At 36.3% G+C, this 18,038-nt stretch overlaps 3 protein-coding genes across 3 annotated transcripts; 1 reads left to right on the top strand and 2 right to left on the bottom strand.

Annotated features, from left to right (window-relative positions):
- Position 1: 1 nt before the first annotated feature.
- Positions 2-5,840, bottom strand: LOC106160994 (integrator complex assembly factor BRAT1-like). Its single transcript, XM_013537814.3, has 10 exons — positions 5,675-5,840; positions 4,912-5,187; positions 3,964-4,429; positions 3,345-3,455; positions 2,726-2,915; positions 2,329-2,497; positions 2,020-2,108; positions 1,556-1,751; positions 1,073-1,245; positions 2-798 (listed from the first exon to the last, which is right to left on the bottom strand). The coding sequence occupies exons 1-10, from the start codon at positions 5,805-5,807 to the stop codon at positions 154-156; spliced, it is 2,448 nt and encodes an 815-aa protein (XP_013393268.2). The 5' UTR covers positions 5,808-5,840; the 3' UTR covers positions 2-153.
- On the top strand, positions 5,830-12,659 carry LOC106161039 (cytochrome b-c1 complex subunit 2, mitochondrial). Its single transcript, XM_013537871.2, has 13 exons — positions 5,830-5,996; positions 7,065-7,211; positions 7,766-7,830; positions 8,153-8,215; positions 8,412-8,536; positions 8,730-8,827; positions 9,008-9,161; positions 9,481-9,544; positions 9,875-10,007; positions 10,378-10,458; positions 11,009-11,085; positions 11,916-12,069; positions 12,290-12,659. The coding sequence occupies exons 1-13, from the start codon at positions 5,955-5,957 to the stop codon at positions 12,374-12,376; spliced, it is 1,290 nt and encodes a 429-aa protein (XP_013393325.2). The 5' UTR covers positions 5,830-5,954; the 3' UTR covers positions 12,377-12,659.
- LOC106161038 (N(6)-adenosine-methyltransferase non-catalytic subunit METTL14) lies at positions 12,560-17,930 on the bottom strand. Its single transcript, XM_013537870.2, has 10 exons — positions 17,800-17,930; positions 17,404-17,483; positions 16,874-16,967; positions 16,520-16,570; positions 15,870-15,957; positions 15,513-15,603; positions 15,123-15,261; positions 14,624-14,716; positions 14,086-14,202; positions 12,560-13,725 (listed from the first exon to the last, which is right to left on the bottom strand). Exons 1-10 carry the CDS (start codon positions 17,914-17,916, stop codon positions 13,186-13,188), a joined length of 1,410 nt encoding a protein of 469 aa, XP_013393324.2. The 5' UTR covers positions 17,917-17,930; the 3' UTR covers positions 12,560-13,185.
- Between the last annotated feature and the right edge of the window lie 108 nt (positions 17,931-18,038).

Genomic DNA, 18,038 nt, shown 5'->3' with positions numbered 1-18,038 from the left:
GTAATGTTTAGTTGTTTATTTCACTAAATTGTTTAATAGAGATAATGTTAATCAGTTAAATTAGTGCCGCGGTTAATACAGTGAACAAAACATTACAAAATGGAAGGCTTCTCCGATAATTTAGCATGCTGAAATCCTAACAGTGTAAATACATTAGTAACAGTCAATCACGGCACCTTCATCTGGCTCTTCACAGGAAGCTAAGATATCGTCTAATATACTGAACAGATTCTCAGCATAACCATCGCTGCTTTGACTTTTTTCATGTAAAATTCCTGGTACATCCACTGTTCTTAGTTCTTTTACTGATTCCATCAGACAGTTAACTTTGCCCTTTTTATATTCACCTTCCACATCTGCAATATTTTGACATTTTGATTGTAACACTGGCATAATTTCTGTTATCATTTTGGCAGCCTTTTCACATACTTTCCTGTCACAATCCTTCACAGCAAAAAGTAAAATCTCACAGCATCTGTTGATAATATCTAATTCCCTTGCCTCAAGAGAGAACTCTATTCTCCTTTGCTTTGATTGAGAAGGGGCCACCACAGCATAGGCTGGCGTGTCCACATTTTGGAAACATTTTGTAAAGACACTTTCCCAGAAGGCAAGCACCAGAACCTGCACCTCCCAGTCAAAATCTTTAATAGCTGTTGTCATGGAGACCAGTATGGCGGCCTTTGTTGTCTCTGGGGCTATAGAATACCAGGATGAGAGCACCTGCACAGCTGCTCTGCGAGGAAAAGCTTCACTATCTGTCTCCAGTAGGCTGAGAACATCCAGCACTACAGCATCCTAGACAATAAAGAGAGACCATATATAAATTTTGATAAACAATTTGCCATCTTTATTTTTCACCCACCAAATACATCTTTTTTCTTGCCTTCATTCGGACATGTTTATTTGTGTTATCACACTTTCGGTGTGTAAATCTATAAAAGCTGTGAAACAGTTCTAACACTGATGAAAAAACACTCTCAGAATCTGATTTTTTATCACCTGAGATAAAGAACAGAATAATTCTGGTGACAAAACAATACCATGCCACCTTCATCTGGATTTAACTTACCATTTGAAGGTTGCTCTTAGCTAACAAATCCTCCCACAGAGTATGGTGAGCTGAGAGAGAAGACACAACCCTCAAACCACTGGCACGGACATAGCTCTCTCCATCTTTGATGCTACTCCAAGTTAACACATGAAGATCATGCTGAGTGATCCATGAACACACTCTACAGGCATCTGCAATAACACATTTACACATTAAATTAACAATTCAAAGTATTTTTTACTTTATTAATCATTCAAGGGATGAAGCTAACTTTTTCAAACATGAAAAAGATACTCAGTTTGCTTGAAGACTTAAAACACTATTACACATCATATTAATATCAGCTGTACATTGTTCACTATCAGGGTTCATAAAAGACTTGCTTATTTGTCATTTTTTGTAGTTTAATCTATAAGACTATGTATTAATCACCAATTAATAAATTGTACCCACTAAATTTACATAAATTTGTACCAGTTCTTCTCTTAGACTGTGACATACCTGTGGAATGGTTTGGTAACTGACCAATCATCTCGAGAGCGGAGTCTCGTACCTCCCACCTCATATCACACAGTAATCTCTGCAGCAGGTGCCCTGAACGCTCAGAAAACTCTGCCCAGCACAGCAGCTGACCAGGTTGGACTGAGAACACACTACCCAGGCAGCAGGACAGACACTGAAGACATGTCACAGCAACCTGGGGTTAGAAATAATCAAGATAATAATTTTAAACTTGGACATGTTTACTTGAATTTACTTACATGTACAGTAGAGCAAAATTTTAAATTTTACATAAATTGTATCATGAATTTTCTGTGAAGAGATGTTTTGTAAAATAGATTGCAAGAATTGCTTATATTCAAATTTTGACTGCCCTGACAACAGTTTCTATTTATGCAATATGATTGACAATTACAAATATGAAACATCCTTTAACCTATATAAAACCACATTGAAAGACTTACTGTTACACTTTTTGTAGTGTCTTCTAAGAGCTTTGTCAGATGTGAAGCTATTTCTATTTGACCACATGAAAATTTAGATTCATCATTGCCTGAAATAAAATAACAATATTAAACTAATCATAATTTTTTCACCAAATTTCAATTTAGAAAACATTGTACAATTACACTGGCAATATCCATAAACGACACAAAAATTTTCCAACACTAAACAAAAATATATTTCCTAAATCTGATGATTTGTAAAAATCACTTCCAAAACTTTGACATCTTTATAAGAATAATGAGACAAAAGTTGGCTGTTGTACTTACCCTGGAGGTAAGACTGACAGCAGTGGGTCTTCACTGTCTTCAGCAAACTGACCATCACTCTGTCTGTGGACAATACAAGATGACCAGTAGTAGTGGACACTTGTGATTGGAGATTTACAGCTTCTTGTAAACAAGAAACCAGTGCTTCAAAACAATCTACAGTAATGCCCTACAATAAAAAAATTAAACATTTTAAAGAATTTAATTCAATAAAAAATAATAATAATAAAAACAATATTTTTATCATTTTAATAGACTATCATTTTATAACATCTTGTAATACATGTATCGGACCATCTACTTGTCAATGAATACAACAAATAATTAAGAAGACAGAAACTGTTTTAATGTAAGTTGACATTTAAACTTGATGACGCACAGCAAATCTTGAATCTACCTGTTGTGACAGATTTTGAAGACCTTGTAAAGAAGCACAGAACAGTCTGGATAAAGCAGTGTGGTTTGTCATAAGTAGATGGGTCTGTGGCCCATATTGTGCCACGTCCTCTGGTGGTGATCTGCCAGACACTACCAGAACAGGAAGCAGAATTATCTGGAGTAGATCTGGGAAGGGCTCCTCTCGCTTACTAGAATATCAAAGGTAAAAATGAGATGAGGATATCTTACATAATATATCACAGCAAAACAATTTCATTTCAGTCATGGTGAAATTAAATGTATATTAAACAAAACTGTGGCTTCAGAGTCTGGTAAACAATATCATGTCACTCCACATAAACTAAACTTTACCTCTGAATTCAGATGTCATTCTTATGGCCTTTTTGCATCCAACATTCGAAATTAGTGTTCCAACCCAAGATAGGGAATAGTAGAAATATTTCCCACTCCATTGCAGGGTGCTGACACAACAGTCACCAAATATCAGGTGATATGACATTTCCCCATCAGAGTGGCAAAATATTTTACGACCTGCACCCTGCTACCCCCCCCCCCCCCCAAACATACACACGCACCCCTCCACATTTGGTATCTGTTTATAAATACATGTAACTCACTTTATAACAATGGCCTCACATAACTTGATAGCAACATGTGGGTTGCCCTCACACATCAGTTGCTTCGGTTCACTTAGAATCAGTGAGCTACTGTCTGCATCATCTAACAACCTGGAAAGGCAACAGATGTAAAAAAAAAAATCAATCCAAAAGACCTTCATCAATCAAACACAAAACCTAGCCCTTGAGCAGTGTGTACTTTTACTTTAATTTTCAATTTGATGATAACAACAGTACAATCTCTTTAAATGCAACAATATTCTGTATTCTACCAGTAGTTATTCACATGATTGTTATGAGAACAGAACTGTGTCTAGTGAAATAAACTGCACCAGTTAAACTGATGTCACTAGCCATGTAAATAGGGGTATACATTCCAGTATCACAAAGGTCCTACATGTATGTGATCATATGGGGGTTTTTATTCCAGAATCATGGGGGTCCTGTGTTCATACAGGGGTTTACATTCCAAAATGATGGGATCCTGTATTCTGGTCCTGTGGTCAACATTCAGTCAGATTTTTTCAAAGCTTCTTTTATCCCATCTTTGTCTTAATACGCACATAAATACATACATACAATTATGAATTCTTTCATTCCTACATACATAGATACATACCCTACTGGCATGAGCCCAGAAAGTAACCTCACTGCCCCTAAACTGGCTGCCCTGTCTCTGCTGTGAAGACTCTGACATACCAGTGGCAACAGACAACAATCTTTTATGAGAGACAGGCAGGTGACAGGATTTTTATCACATAAAGTCTCTAAAAAAACTGAGAAGTGCAGTGGCAGATGTGAGTTTGTGTTGCTCAATTCTTTCTCAGAGTTGTTATGCAAATTTCCCACTGCAAATTTTTCTTTGATGAAACTGCAGATTGTTTTCTGTCCATCACTAAAGTGGTTCCCTATTGTGTATTCTTCACGGTGAGGAGTATCACCCAGTCCATTAGCTCCATGTGTGACCTGGTGGGTGGATTGCTTCTGGTAGCTCCATTGTGTTAGTTGAGATAAAAGCCTACGTGCAGCACTCTCCACAAACACACTGCCATCTTGAAAACTGTTGAAACACAGCTCGACATAACCTGAAAAACAAAAATTGAAGATATAAAAAGAAACAGTCAATTGCTTTTATGTTTTCATCTCTTAATTGTATATTCATTACTGTGCCATTTTTATAATTTCTGATGCAGGCTGAGTTAAACATTTTTCTATTCAAGTGGTATACTTCAGTGATACAGTAATACCAGTTCACTATGAGAGGTCACCACAAGTCATTATACATGTACTGCTTTAGGAGATTGCATTTCCTTTCACAAGTTCTATACAAATGTGCTTCCTGCTTCCTGGATAACTGATTTGGAGTTGGGGGCTCTGTTCATAGCCAGGCTATTATGCTGTCAATCTCTCAAAGCATACTTGTTATCAATAGAGCATATTGATCTTTGTGAAAAAGGACAAAATTTTGCTGAAAGAACACATTCTTGTTCATGTCAACACCATGCAGGAGCCTACACGTCCTAATGCAAACATAAAGGAAAATTGTAAGCTAGAAGATCTCTAACACCTTGTTCTAATATCCAACTGCAAGCATTACTATGGTTTGCCATTGTAGTCAGGGCATGAAATACTGCATATCTTGTACTTGGTTCATTCCATGCATCAGCTTGGTGGGCAATCTTCAGTGTTTCACCAACAAGACCATGTTCCAGAAGTGTTCTGAAACCAGTGTCTGTGGCACCAATGCAACCCATAATCTGTATAAACAGACCAATATTTGCAGGGGTTTCCATCTTCACTAATGACTGCAAACATCCGAGCACCATTTTTGATATGTCTTCTCCTGCAATTTCATAGAAAATATGCTGTTATAGTTCTATACTGCACCCTCACACCTTGTAACTCTCTGATCTTTAATGCTAATCAATATTAAGTTATACGGTGACTTTGCTCAATGTCTCTGCTGTTTAAATAAAATCCACTAACTTATTTTCTTTTTTCAAAAATAAACCTTCAATTTCTTTGGCTTTCGAAATTACAGCACATTTTAATCCCCAAGATAACTGTGGCTTTCATATTTTGAAGGCAAAAAGTTTCATGTAAACAAAACTTTAGCTTATGAATTGCCAAACTTATTTAAATGAGTGGCAGAGAAATTGATCAAAATCAACACACAAATTAATTTAGAAAATACATTGAATGTCAAATAGGTATATGGTGGGAAAAATACTTCAAAAGTGCCAATTTTGCTCCCTCCCCGGCCATCCAAAGAAAATCCCTGAAATGAATGGTAAACAAAACCAAAAAGTAACTATATCTATAGTCAGCACCTTGTGTTTGCCCTGAGCTGCATTTCTTCAGGAAAATGTCAAGTATTTTCTGTTCAAATGTATCATCTTTGAGAACAAAATTTGGGTCTAAGAGCAAATTGAGGACCTTGTTTAGTTTTGTAAACTCTGACATATTACTTGCTACATGCGTTATGCTTCACTTCCGCACAGAGTTGACTTGCGCAAAACGCTATTTCCGGTGTGTCACGTGACTTGTACAGTCGCCATCTTGAAAGAGTCTGTGACCTTAAACATTCGGCCAGCGGCGGTCTCGCTGAAAATGTTATCAAGAAGGTTTACCACCGCCTATAATTTAGCCCAGGTAATACGGCAATTGCGATTCTCATAAAAGCACTTTCAGTTGTGTAAATTTTATTGTTCATTATGATATCAGTTCATGGTTGAGAGTTCTAAGACCTTGCTAGGCTTTGTAACGCAGGTCTATGGCAGTAGGCGGCTGGTCACGTATGCCACGATCTACGACACTTAAATAAATAACTGTAATCATGAAGTACTAACTACCTACTGAAGATGTGATGTTTCATTAATTGTGTGCTGGAGCACGACGGGCAGCTGTCATCGATCGGTTCGCAAATTTCAAAACCACAAGGCACAAAGTTACAGTAATACCACCATAAACTGTTTTAGAATTTATGAAAAACAACTAGTACAGTAATGAGATTTTCCAGGCTATTGGCGGATTTTCGGCTTTATTTGAGCCTAAATATAATTTTTGAGATCAACACAAAGGGCCCCCTGCACACCATATTTTCAGACTTTTTCACAAAATGTCAGTCTAGTCCCTGCTAGTCAAAGTCTGTCATATTAATAATTTATATGGTTGAGAACACGAGAGTTTAACAAGAGATATGAGAGCCCTTGCATCCCTGTAGACATGGTAGTTGAGAGTAACATCACAGTTTCATGCCTATCCGTTTCTTTTATAAATTTGCACTATAATTGAAAAAAAAAAGTAGGATAACATCTGAAAATTCATTGCTACCACATTACAAACGTTTTGTGGCAGTCTTACAAAATAAGTGTTATAATAACACAAGTTTCATTTTCATTAATGTGTAGTATTGTAACAGTTATTTTATATGGTTTAGACTCATTAATCTTCTAAGGTTAATTTAGTCTGTTGCTCAATGTTACATTGAAAAATGGTAAATATGTTGACAAAACGAAGATATTTATATATCTATACCTTGCCTCTATAACACTAATTCTAAAGTAACAGTTTATCAGTGAAACTGGGATACTGTAAAACCCACATGCTGCTCACTTTTAGTGTTTCCACTAGCAAAATATGCAGCCAAAGTCCAGGGAAGACTTCAGAAATTATAAATAATACAAATAATTTGACTGTGAGTTCATGTATTTTCGCCAGACTGTCAGTAGGGATGCGTTCCGAGTGACTAGCGTGAAGAGTAATTCGGCAGTGTCCACTGTGCAACTGGTGCTGCCATCTGGGGCCCGCTATGAGGAGAGGGACGAACTGGGCATTGGGCATTTCATCAGGAGGGCAGCAGAATTAGTAAGTTACTTTTAAGACCTATCAAGTTGTTTTATTGCTGATGCCACTTGATGTGGAAGAAATAGAAAACACATTATGTTCTGGAGAAGTAATTTAATATGGAGAGATCTCTCATGGTGGAATATCAAAGATTTGTGTTTAGAAATAATAACCCCCCTCCCCAAGAAAGTACCTAATGTCACTTTTTCCATATTAGGGATATCATGCTTTTAATGAGTTATAAACTGTTAGATCTGAGTTATGTAATTAGAGATGATATAAAACACCAAATCTAAGTGCGAAGCCAAGGAGAGTAATGATTAATGTGTTATTATTGTTATTATTATTATTTTATTATCATTATTATTATTATTATTATTATTTTTTTTTTTTGCCAGAGCAACATTAATTTAAGTTTGAGAATCCCCTATAGGATACCTTGGTATATGCTTTGATTTTTACAGTAAATATTAAATAGGGAAAGAGAAATGAAGAAAAGGAAGCCTGCAGCTGTTTTCTACCTTGTGTCACCCACACTCTATTATAAAATGGATAAAATATTTTTTTTCTTTCAGTCCAATGGGCAGCGTACTGCCTTTGCAAATGCCAGAGCTTTAGGAGAAACGGGATGTTCCTTTTTGTAAGTACCACATCCACACTATATTTTTATAATGGCCATAACATACCAAAATGTTCATCATTATGGAATCTCAGGAAAGAAGGACCAGTCGTTTGTTGTTGCTACTTTGTACTGAAAAATACATTCTGATTGTGTATTTGATGAACAGAACCCAGTTGTGAAGAAATTTTATTATAAAATGATAAAATGGTATGAAAAGATTTACATTTTCAGCAGACTGTAAATGAAATCTTTTGATAGTAGAAAGTAATATTTTGTGTTTCTTCTCTCCCCTGGTTAGGGTGTCATACTCTACTCCCTAATATTCTGTTTTATTATCTAGGGTGACTGGGACAAGAGAGCATATAATTTACAGCATAGACAGTTTTCAAAATCAAGATTCTATGTAAGTAGTTGTCAGAAAAATGTTCTCTGTGGTGCTTTTTTTTTTTCTTAAGTCGTGTCTTATAAGTATATTTTGTGTTATAATGTTTTATGGCTACTCAGTCAAATTAAGGTATGGTTGTAAAGCATGGTAAGTAAAGGTATGGTTTAACTTTTCCCACGATGAAATTTATTGAAATGATCTGAATCTTTTTCAGAAAAAATGCCTACGAACTGTTGTTAGCAATGACCTTCCAGCCTCTGTACAATGGCTGGGACTTGGGAGCCGCACTGACTCCCATGCAGTTAGACCTGGCCATCTTGACCCATAGAAAAGACATCCGTAAGTTGGTTGTGAGCTGTTCTCTATAGCAATGGCACAAACCCTAGATCTGGTAATTGTTTCTCTTCCACAAAGCTTGTAACATAAATTAAGATCTGTTGAAAAACATACAAGGTGGAAAACTTTAGTTTTTGCATTATAATGTCATGTTTCACATATTTTTGATACATACACTTTTTTTTTTTTTTTGAAGGAGTTATTGAACTCCTCCATCAAGCTGCTTACAAAGACACTCTTGGCCAGTCTGTGTATGCACCTGCTGAGAACTTCAGTAAATTTGGCCAACAAATGGTGAGTGATTTCAAGAACTGAAGGGAAGCGCTTTTAGTGTGTATCTGTAGATATTTGTTCTTGGATTTTTTGTTTGAAAATTGGGAGTGCAGTAGCAGGACTAGTACCATTTTGAATTTGTCCTGCTGTTAGCTGTCTATGGTTACTGGTTGTGTCATTTCATTCATTTAATCTCTCTAGGCTTTGGATTTCATTCAAAGAACATTTAACAACTTTAACCTGGTGTGTGTGAACACAGAGAGAGACCTGGAGGAACAGCTGGCAGACATGACCAGTGAATTCACAGATAGTGGGGACAAAGGAACACCTCCCAAAAAGGCAGTTTATAGGGGAGGTAAGAAAACTTGCCTCCAACAGATATAGGCATTTTTATATAACTTTTATGTTTTTAGTTACTTAAAGTAAATCTTAGACACTTCAAGCTTAGGAAAAATGAGTACACTGAAAGGTAAAAAAATGAATAGTATTTTGATATCACATATGTTCACCAATAGTTTGATATTATTGATATTTTCCAGGCACTCTAATCAAATGTAAACTGATAGTTTGATATCATTGATATTTTCCTGGCACTTTAATCAACTCTAAACCAATAGTTTGATATTTTCCAGGCACTCTAATCAACTCTAAACCAATAGTTTGATATTTTCCAGGCACTCTAATGAATTCTGTGGTGGGAGATCATGCTTATGCAGCAGTAGCAGTAGAGGGCGCCAGGTAAGACTAATGAGGTCACTACTTCATATCTCAACTCGTCCACTTTATTTGCTACTTTACACTGACACAGATGTGAGGAGAAATTTCTCATGATAATTAAACAAAACAGGCATCAGAAAATCATTATGAAGAATAGTCACAGTAAGATAATAAGGAATTTTGGTAGGCTGCATCATTTGTCAAATATAGGTTAACACACTCCGTGCCTCCGTGATTGAAAGAAAACTTTTTGTCAGTGTAGAAATTATGCAGTTTGACTTAAAAATTGTGCAAATCCTGAAATTGTTTCAACTTGAAGGATGAAGCTATAACAGCATGCTTCAATTCCAGCATTGGCAGCAAGGAAGCACTACCATTGGGTGTCCTGCAGAAGATCTTGTATAGAGAGCCTGCGATGAAGTACACCAGCCCTGGAGGCAGGCTTCCTGCAGCCATTGCTAAGGCAGTGAATGACAACTTTATGGTAACTAGTGCATAGCTTGTATTCACACACATGCGCGCTTGCGCACACACACACTTACACACACATTGCTATGTAAGATCACAGATACAGAATTATACTGTATGATGCTGGCATGATAGACTGCAGTGGAGCAACAGTTTTAAAAGAAGGTGAAATGTTTGAAAACTGTTGGTGTTAAAGGTGCATACTTCCTATATTCTGTAAATAACATATCAAAAAAAAGAAAGAAAGAAAAAAAAGAAAAAAAAACTTGTGGAACATTCGCAGATTGAGTGCCTGTTTTAATACAGCTGAAAATCTGGATATTATTTAGAATTTGAAAGAAAGGATTGTATTCAATCATTGTGATGTTTTTTTTTTTTTTTTTCAGTGTGGTAATGTGAACTTCAATTACTCAGATTCAGGGCTATTTGGGTTTAGTGTAGTGGCCAATGCTGAGGATGCTGGAGTAGTAAGTATACACTTCTCTCTATCTGATAAGTAGTCTTGCTGAAAGAGCGCCACCTGTGGATAACATGGATGTAGTTAGAAGGAAAATAAGTCAGATAATACCAGGGGAGAGCACAGGGGTGGTAGACAAAAAATGAGTTTAACAGATAACAATTCCTTGGACGAGATCCATGTGTCACAGTAAATACAATGTAACCAACTCGTAAAGATATATTATAAATTCTATTTTACCACCTAAACAGTGGTTATCACAATTATTCTGGAATCTGTGCTTGCCATCAGACCACGTAACCTCCATAGATGGAGATAGCTACTCTCTGTAATCATCTCTTAATAGATTATTACAAAAAATCAAAATTTTTAGGAAAGAAAAAAAAAAAAACAAGGACAAACTTTGAATGCAGGATTGGATTCTATTGGTTAGTTTTGGGGGAAAAGTCGCTTACTCCAGGAAAACCCATTTTTGGGCCGAAATGAACAGTTGTCATCCCTGTAATCTCTTGGCATGTCTCTATATGAGTGGCAGTTTCAGCATTGTCCATTTCTTCCAGGTGTTAGAGGCTGCTGCAGCAGAGATGAAGTCTCTCTGTTCTAAAGGAGCCAGTAGTGAAGAGGTAGCAAGAGCAAAGTAAGTGAAGATAAGATTTGGAATACTAAAGGCCCATTCCCTATGAAACTGTTGTTCTACATAGATTAAAGGGATAATAACTCTTCGTATGAGATCTATATTTCTCAATAGAAACTTGTGAATAACTCACAGAAATATAATATATTCTGTTTTACCACAAAAACGGCAGTTATAGCTATTATTCTGGTATCTGAGCTTGTCTTTAGACCACGTGACCTCCATTGATGGCTATACTCTGTTAAAATCTCTTAAGAGATCTTAACAAAAAACCAAACTTTTTAGAAAAAAACCAGGGACTAACTTTGAATGTAAAAATGGATTCATTAACCATTGGTAAGTATGGGAAAATTGTTGTTTACTCCAGGAAAATGCATTTTTTGGCCGAAACGAAGAGTTATTATCCCTTTAATCCACGGAGACTCTCACTGAAAGCAATGAGATTAACGGATTTTCAAGACAGCTCCTGGGGTTGAGAAGAATACAGAAAAGCTGGTGATTATACAAATACATTGCAAACAGAAAAACAAGAAACAAGAGGAGTTCTGTTAATCTGATTGCATTCAGCGAGAGTCCTTGTAGGGTTAGAGCACTCTACGTAGAATGATAAATTTATAGGAAACGAGACCTGAGAGATTGCAAATGAAGTGGTATGTGGTGTCTGAAACTATTTCTTTCCTGTCTTCTCCACACAAATATTTGAATGCAACATGTAAAAATGATAACATGTGCAGCTTCATTAAAAAATTTTTATGAAATATTTGAAAAGATGTATCTGAAGCTTAGGTGAAACCTGTAAAAAGCATGTTAACAAGAAAAGTGGGTTATTTCAGAGCAAGCCTAAAGATGGACACTATTATTAAGCAAGAGAACGCCAGAAGTTTTGCAACCATGGTCACAGATCATGCAGAAAATAACCTACCTGCTCCAACACTGCAAGGTGCCCTAGAAGCCATTGATAAAGTCACTGTAGAACAAGTCAATGAGGTATGTGTATTTTGATGACCAGAAACTTTGTGAAAAAATACCCATTTTATTATGAAACCTTTTTTCATTTCTGTTGGTGCTTGGAAAATATAGAGTAATATGATTGAATTTCATCAGGCCTCTAAGACATCAATGGGTGAACTCCAGTTTGTGAATTTTATCAAGAAATTTGCTGTGGAACTCCACATTAAAATTATTGCTTTTTTATTTTAAATTTCAGACTGCAAAGTCCCTATTGAAAAGAAAACCCACACTAGCGGCAGTTGGCAACACGATAACTGTTCCATTTGTAGACGACTTATTTTGATGTATTTATCTTGTAACAAATTGGACCAATTATAAAATCTGGCTTTTTAAACCACACAAGACATTGTACTATTTGTTTGGAAGACCAGGATGCCTCAAAGTTACATTTTGTTTGGTTTGACAAGAGTCCATTGGACTGGTTCTTAGAGCAGTAGGGTTGATATTATACAAAATAAAACTTAAGTGATAAAAATGTTTGTTTTAATTATCAGTGGATCTGTTGCTACTGTACAATATGCATATTTTCAATGTACCCTATAAACATAGGTACTCATTAAAATGTATTAACCTGATATTACATGCTCCAGTCAGAATGGCTAATACAAGGCGAAATTTGTTTAGAGAGAACACTAGGGTTTTACAGTTTTAATGATAATTTTAGATCTGGGTATTGATATGATCACTTGACTTGAAAATGTTCTACACTGTACATTGACAATTATTCACTTATTAAAAAAACTTAACACCTCTGCACATTTGCAGTTTATATGCAAAATTTTTTAAATTCATTTCAATGAAACTGATTCATTATGTGCATGGCTGCTGACACAAATTAATAAGCTATCACAATGTTATAGTTATGAAATGCTGTGTTAATATTTTCACATAATGACATTTCTATCCTAATTTCATGAAATTCTTGACTTACATCTTTGAACTGAAGGTTGAAAAAATATTGAGGAAGCTTAACCTTGCAGCTAATATAAAAGTTTATCTAAAAAAAAAAAAAAAAACAGTACAGCATTATAATGTTATGATAAAAACCACAGCATTAAGAATGACAGGAATATCATAAACTTAGGACAGGTATCATCTTGGTGGAGGTCCTGGTCTGGGACCTCCACGCCCCCTGGGGACAAACCCTCCCCTGGTGGTCCCCCCTCTCCCCCTCCAGCCAGGCTCACCTCTACCCCTTGAAGGCCCCCCACCCCTGGACATTCCCCCTCTCACCATGCCACCCCTGGGTGGGGCCTGACCACCCCCAGCCTTTGCTTTAGGTGTGGGAGACTTTGGTCTCAGTCTGTCTATCTCCTCTGAACACCCAGTCAAGTGGCCATTGGGCTCTTTGTTGAAATAACTGTTGTAAAGTTCTGCATCAAAGTTACTGCTGGAGACATCTGGGCCTATGGTAAGCCAGCCTGGACGTATAGTGCTGTCTCTGCCAAAGACATGGATACGCCGTCTCCCCATACAGAAGTGTTCCATCATGTGGAAGATCTCCACAGGTTTCTCCTTGCTGCCATACTCGGGTTCCTCATCAATGATTAGGTCAATGTCCACATTGGCGTGGATGAAGTCTCCATCAGTGCTGCGGCGAACTGTACCTTTGATTCCCATCAGGCAGTGCTCCTGAGAATGACAAACAATATGGAGGCTTTAAGTACTTTGTAGACATTAAGTACTTTATGGAGACTTGAAGTACCACAGTAGATGTCAAGAAAAACAGACCCACATGTGGTGTATCTCCTATATACAGTGAAACAGGCCAGACATATACTGGACACAACTAATTAATATTAACCATCTTTACTATAGGACCAGATGATGTTTTTTAAAAACAACTTCCATATTGAAAGTAACTTGTGAAAATATACCAAAGTTTTATAAAACTAGAAGCTACAAAGTTTTATATAACAAATTTAATTCAAGTTATAAAAACTTTGTAATTTCTTGTTAAAACAGCCCGATTCTGATGAATGCATCATGTACCTTTGTTCGTTGAAATATTGCTTTTGGTTCCAAATTCTTGTTGTGTCCAGGATTTTTAATGTTGGTCTTAATCCAGCAGATGTCCTCGCAACGGCGGAAACCCCACTTTCTGAGACACTGACAAGTACAATGGAAAGTATGTCACCTGAATAAATGTCAATATAACTGATCTTGTTTCATACTGAAAAACATTAACTAAGATCACACAGAACTTGAATCATTTTTATGAACATAACTGTTCACTACCACTGAAATGTGGAGCTCTAGGGAACATACCCAGACCTATCATACTGACTGTGGATCAATCTATCTCTGAGGGGATTCTCGCAAAATTGCTATTAACTTAAGCAGCTTAAATGTCTGTCATGCTTACTGAAGCCGCTAGGGGGTAATTAACTATCATTTAGCAGCTTCAGTAGGCTTGCCAGACATCTTAACCGAATAAGCTGAAAGCAATTTAAGGAGAAAGTCTTGGAGATGGATCAATCCTGTTAGATCAATCTAAGCATGGGAACCCAGTCCTAGTGACCTATCTTACCCGTCTTCCTGCATCTAATCCTTCACTGGATCCCACCCACATCCAGATGAACGACCTCTGTGCTGATATCTTTTCTATCTCTAGACTCTCTATCTGAAATAACAATAAAAAACTACACTGTACTGCCATCTTGATACCACTTGTTCAACAGTAGGGATTTCATCTGACAATGTATCCTTGATGGCCTTCACTATTTCACAGAAAAATGACATTTTTCAAATTATTACTTTCACTTGGGTTTCACAAAAAGTGATTTTTTTTTTCTGGGAATGTATCAAGTGCCTTTTGTACACTGAGCAGTACAGTCTTATGTATGCCACCAATGTGATAGACTGACAACTTAGTGGCCTGGTTTTTACATGATAAAGCCACCTAAAAGAATCTTCATATGTCAACATGGCCAGTTAACCAGGCTAATTATGTTTGGTACACTGAGACTTATGAATGGTGTGTTCCAGAAAACTGTACTGCGCCGTGTGAAAGGCGTTAAATGCTCCACCTCCTGCCACGTCCAGTACTTGTCAAAGACTACGCCGTGTGTTCTCTGGTACTCCTCCAGTGGGGGTTCCACGTAGATCACATCAAACTTACAGTCTAAGTCACCAAGGTAGAGTGACTCCAGGTCTGTGTTCATATACCTTAACATACAGGAATGTCTATTATATTAATATAGTTATAGTCAGGAGCAAAGGGCATATTACGTAAGTGTCATTGCACAGCACAGGCATTTACAAACACATGAAATGTTCATTGGAAATGAAAAATAATAATAATCTGATTATATGATGTTTTTCCAGTCACATACGTTTATATCACACACTTTTACTGCATAATTATGAAATTGCCAAGTTTATCTGAACTTCGGTAATTTCAGTTTCCTCAAACCTACATAGGAGGTGTGGCAGTGGACGCAATGAGCTCATCCTTCAGTCGTATCAGCTCCCTCAGCTTTGGGTACTCTTCAAACCGATTTGCTAGACCTGAATTTTTTTAAGTTTCTTTTACGGCTTACATTTGCAAAATTGAAAATTTTACAATATCATATTTAACTAAAATTATCACACAATAACAAAACATAAAATGATTATCTGACAGAAGCTTTTTATTCCATCCTCTTTCTTTGAAAGAAGCAAATTTCCTAATGAGATTCAATTTCAACTTTAAAAAAATGAATGCCCAAATACTGCTAAAATGTGGGAACCAAACAATTAGGATTCACACTAATAGAAAACAAATTGCATCTTACCCACATCTCTGATGAAGTTTTGTGGTCTCTCCCCTGTGTCCACATGATGCTGACAGTAATCATTGTGAGGGTTAGCACTCTGAGTCCCCTAAAAAACAATGGATGATTGTGATATTAATCTGTTTTCCCTTATAATAATAATAATAAATTTATTTTGAGTCTAAAATCCACTGTAACATGTTCAGAAGATTTTACATATACATATACATAAAACAATTGCCTAAGAAATCAATTATTAGGAACAGATAAATGAAAAATTAGAGCTTTACGGCAAAAAATTTATGAGTATTCTAGATAAAACATATGGATTCTCATATAAAAGCTCTTACAGTAAATACCTAAAACGTTTGTTAAGAAAAAACAATCAATTCTAGATAAAAAAAAATAAACAAATAATAACAACAATAAATTACAACTGGTTGGTGGGAAATTATCACCATACAGACAACTATATTTCTCAGGAGGAGGCAGAGTGAAGGTATAACCAAACATTGCGTAGAACACAGAGAATGGTAAACCAATACCACTTGTTTTCCTGTCTTTACTTTTTAAAATTCATGCTAAAAGTAGTTTCTGTAATGCTGATTTTCCTGCCTCCACAACAAATTAAGACATCTACTAGAAAACAACTGGTGAAAACCAGAACATACCTTCAGAAAAGTGCTGGAACCTGTATAAATTTCTTCATATTCTTCTTCTCCCTGTTTAAAAAATCCCATTCAAACTGTGAAAATCTTATCAATAAAATGAATATCATGATCGAACCATTTTTGTCTGCAAACAATGTTTTTAAAAATATTATTTATCAAAAAGAAATTTTTTTTACCAACTTGATCTACTCATTAAAAGATGAACATTTGTTTAGATATCTTCACTTACGACTTGTTGAGGATTAGTGGTCCTGTAAGTTTGAGTCTGGTACATAACTGGCATACTGAATAGTGTCGCAGGGGCTATACTTCTACAAACTCAGAAAATAAATATATATCTCCAGCCATAGTTACCTCTTTCTCCTGTTCTTGAACTGGCAAACTCTCTGGTTCTTTTCCTAAAGGAAAGTTGGATTTCCCTGCTGCATTGCCATCTGGGAGTGCAGGACTGAAACAGGAAGATTGCAAGCTTCAGATTCCACTATTTTCAGGGGTAATACAGACAACTCTCTCACGTACTGTTCTGCAGTGATGCAGAAACTATTTGGCAATTTGATGATATTCTTAAATCCCATCTATATACAGAGACAAATGACAGACACATTCTTTTGCAGATTTCTTTAAATAATATGGGAATATACTGGGTATTTCATTACAATGTTCATTATTCAAATTCTTTCATACAATTACTTCTTACAAAATGTGCACATTTTGTTTCATAGCGTTTATAAGGGCACTTATCACATATATTTCAATATTATTATAAGAAAAATATGAGCATCCTATCGTGGAATCCATCTCTTTACTGACCCTTTTCTCTACTCAATAAAAAAATATGCAATAGATCCATATATTGTCAAATAGGTTGGTAACCATTATAATACCTTTCTATTCTACTTTCTTCTTTGTACTCTTCCTTGCTGCCTAGAACTGTGCTTAGCTGTTTGGTGCTTGTAACTCCCAGCTGAAATACAACAATAAATGGCGTGTGGATCTGAACAGATTTCAGTGGCATTTAAGTGTCCAACTTTAGCCAAACCAGAATTTTGATTAGTTTAAATAAATCACCCAGTCCATTTCTAAGTCAGAACCACTGTGCACATGAACAGATAAATTTCTGTGTTAATTGCCAAGTAAATTCATCGTGCCCGTGCAGTGAATGCGATTTGTAAAGGCGGTTGACAAAAAAACTTCTACCACAAATAAACTATATTTCACGAACAGAACTACTGGGACTGTCAAGATACAAACACTTTACTGTTCAGAGCATTAAAACCTACCTGTTGCGCGAGAAGCTGTCGCCTTTTCTGTGAACGTTCGCGCCGGTGTTTCAAGGAGCTCTCCATCCTTGGTCGACGTACCCACTTGTAGCTGTCGCACCCAGCATCCTGGCTCATATATATACATATTAATAAGAGATTGTATGTTTGATACATTTCAAATTTAAAATCAAACGAACAAACATTTTCTTGCATTTTTGATATCTTGGTCGATGCCATACAAGATACACGGTACACTT

This window comes from Lingula anatina, chromosome 2 (assembly GCF_051362555.1).
Source record: "Lingula anatina isolate TDL-2025a chromosome 2, LinAna3.0, whole genome shotgun sequence".
In the NCBI taxonomy this organism is placed as follows: domain Eukaryota; kingdom Metazoa; phylum Brachiopoda; class Lingulata; order Lingulida; family Lingulidae; genus Lingula; species Lingula anatina.
The sequence above is the reverse complement of the archived record's forward strand: the minus strand, read 5'-3'. Positions and strand labels throughout refer to the sequence as shown.

Coding starts and splice junctions, on each gene's coding strand:
- LOC106160994 (XM_013537814.3), bottom strand. CDS start 5,807: ATGTCAGAGTTTACAAAACTAAACAAGGTCCTCAATTTGCTCTTAGAC. Junction 1,752..2,019: donor ACACTACAAAAAGTGTAACA/GTAAGTCTTTCA, acceptor TTCTAACCCCAG/GTTGCTGTGACATGTCTTCA. Junction 1,246..1,555: donor GTTACCAAACCATTCCACAG/GTATGTCACAGT, acceptor GTGTTATTGCAG/ATGCCTGTAGAGTGTGTTCA.
- LOC106161039 (XM_013537871.2), top strand. CDS start 5,955: ATGTTATCAAGAAGGTTTACCACCGCCTATAATTTAGCCCAG. Junction 8,216..8,411: donor TTTCAAAATCAAGATTCTAT/GTAAGTAGTTGT, acceptor AATCTTTTTCAG/AAAAAATGCCTACGAACTGT. Junction 11,086..11,915: donor GAAGAGGTAGCAAGAGCAAA/GTAAGTGAAGAT, acceptor GGGTTATTTCAG/AGCAAGCCTAAAGATGGACA.
- LOC106161038 (XM_013537870.2), bottom strand. CDS start 17,916: ATGAGCCAGGATGCTGGGTGCGACAGCTACAAGTGGGTACGTCGACCA. Junction 17,484..17,799: donor GACAGCTTCTCGCGCAACAG/GTAGGTTTTAAT, acceptor GTTGTATTTCAG/CTGGGAGTTACAAGCACCAA. Junction 15,958..16,519: donor GTTCCAGCACTTTTCTGAAG/GTATGTTCTGGT, acceptor ATTGTTTTTTAG/GGGACTCAGAGTGCTAACCC.